The sequence below is a fragment of the Otolemur garnettii genome, unplaced genomic scaffold (genome assembly GCF_000181295.1).
Source record: "Otolemur garnettii isolate 467f Iridium unplaced genomic scaffold, OtoGar3 scaffold00014, whole genome shotgun sequence".
Taxonomy (NCBI): Eukaryota; Metazoa; Chordata; class Mammalia; order Primates; family Galagidae; genus Otolemur; species Otolemur garnettii.
In genome coordinates this window covers 14,027,405-14,029,240 of record NW_003852409.1, presented here as the reverse complement: position 1 = coordinate 14,029,240, position 1,836 = coordinate 14,027,405, and the positions used below count along the sequence as shown (strand labels likewise).

The following is a 1,836-nucleotide window of genomic DNA, read 5'->3' as shown; positions in this document are numbered from 1 at the left end:
CTATTAACTGTAAATGCCTAGGGATACCTCCATACAGACTTTTCTTTCTTCTTTTAGTACAATTCACTGGAAACCTAAGTCAAATGTGAAGTCCCCCAAAATTACAGTGTAAGACTGTAGACCAACTTCCGTATGCAGTGCACTATAGGCTATGGAGGAAATGGTCAAGTATGATTTGATTGTGGTTTAATGTTAGGATCCAGAGAAGAAGAAATGTACAGTCATTTATTTCTCTGCCCTGACTGTCCAGGACCAGGTGGTTGGGGTGCAGCTAATAGGCTCGATTACTCCTACGATGACTTCTTGGACGCCGTGCAAGAAACACCTCCAAGCATTGGCAAAGCCAGATCTTCACGGATTAAAAGAAGTGCCCCATTATCTGACCACAAAATTAAGTTAATTTTTAACATCACAGGTAAGGCTACCCTGTCTGCACGAAAATGGAATAATGATGTGAAATTCTTGGCTAGTAATCAGTTTGTCAAATCTCCCGTGTGTTAGCATTATTCGTCAACAACTCTGGAACTGAGAATTAGAGGGCCAACACAATGAACTAAGGCTTGTCATGTTTTGCTATTAATATTGCAAAAATATTTTAAATCTATTTTCCTGAAGGATATGTGATGGTTCTTATAGCAACAACACCCTGCTGTGTTCCTACCTAGGCAAAGTGAACTAAGGCATGTTTTTTAAATGCAAGAATTTAATATGCTGTGAATATAATAAAGAACTCCCCTAAATGGGGTGGAGATCCAGCACCCAAGAGAAGGATTCAGATAAAATGTTTTGTTCTTACTATTATCTCTGCACTTAGTTGTTCAGGGAGTAGCGGTTGGATTTATTTGGAATTGATTTTTCCTGAAGGATTTTTGAACATGCTGTTTCTATTTGGTAAAGACTAACTCCAAATGACTTCCTGAAACCCCAGGGGTCTGTGTTATGTTTTGTCTGTTTTGTTTTTATCTCAGCTAGTGTGCCGTTACCTGATGAAAGAAATGATACCCTTGAATTGGAAAATCAGCAACGACTCATTAAGACCTTGGAAACTATCACAAATCGACTGAAAAGGACCCTCAATAAAGAGCCCATGTATTCCTTTCAGCTTGCTTCGGAAATGCTTGTAGCTGACACCAATTCACTAGAAACAGAAAAAGCTTTCCTCTTCTGCAGGCCCGGCTCAGTGCTGAGAGGGCGCATGTGTGGTAAGACTTGTTCTGTGATCAAAAATATCTAGAGTCTATTGGGTCAAATAAGATGGGTACCCCACTGTACCCCAATAAAGGGATATTGAAATGAAAGGTTTGGCTGCTGTTATGGGATTGTCATCATTACTATTTTGTCTCAAGAGTCACAGTAACCACTATTGGCCAGGACAAGAAATCTATTTCAGGTGAGGCACTCAAGTCATATTTTTATTTATAGATCTTTGGACCTCACAGTTTTTGGCAACAGATCCAATAATAATAATTAATACTTTCTGACCACTTATGTATACCAGTGGAGACCCCTCCTGTTTAATCCCATTTGGCACCTCAGTGAGGTTCTGTTTTATTAAGAACACCTTTTACAGGTGAGTAAAGCAAATCCAGAGTGGTGAGAAAGTTACCCGGTAACACCTGCGCATTAAGACAGCTGTGGTATAGCAAAGACTCCCACCCAGGCAGTCAATGCAACTTTTTTAAATTGGTATAAAATTCACGTAACATAAAATTCAACAAGGCATTAAGTGCATTTATGATGTTGTGTGACCGTTACCTCTACTTCCAAAACATTTTCACCACCTTCAAAAGAGACCCTGTACCCATGAAGCAGCCACTCCCCACTCTCCCTCCCCCC

General features: G+C 40.0%; 1 protein-coding gene across 1 annotated transcript in view; it reads left to right on the top strand.

The window, feature by feature from the left end:
• Positions 1 to 1,836, top strand: part of SVEP1 (sushi, von Willebrand factor type A, EGF and pentraxin domain containing 1) — a 173,991-nt gene that overhangs the window by 96,379 nt on the left and 75,776 nt on the right. The window contains exons 15-16 of the mRNA XM_012802314.2: positions 251 to 415; positions 969 to 1,202. Of these exons, the coding sequence (XP_012657768.1) occupies positions 251 to 415; positions 969 to 1,202 (399 nt within the window). The remainder of the gene's footprint in view (positions 1 to 250; positions 416 to 968; positions 1,203 to 1,836) is intronic.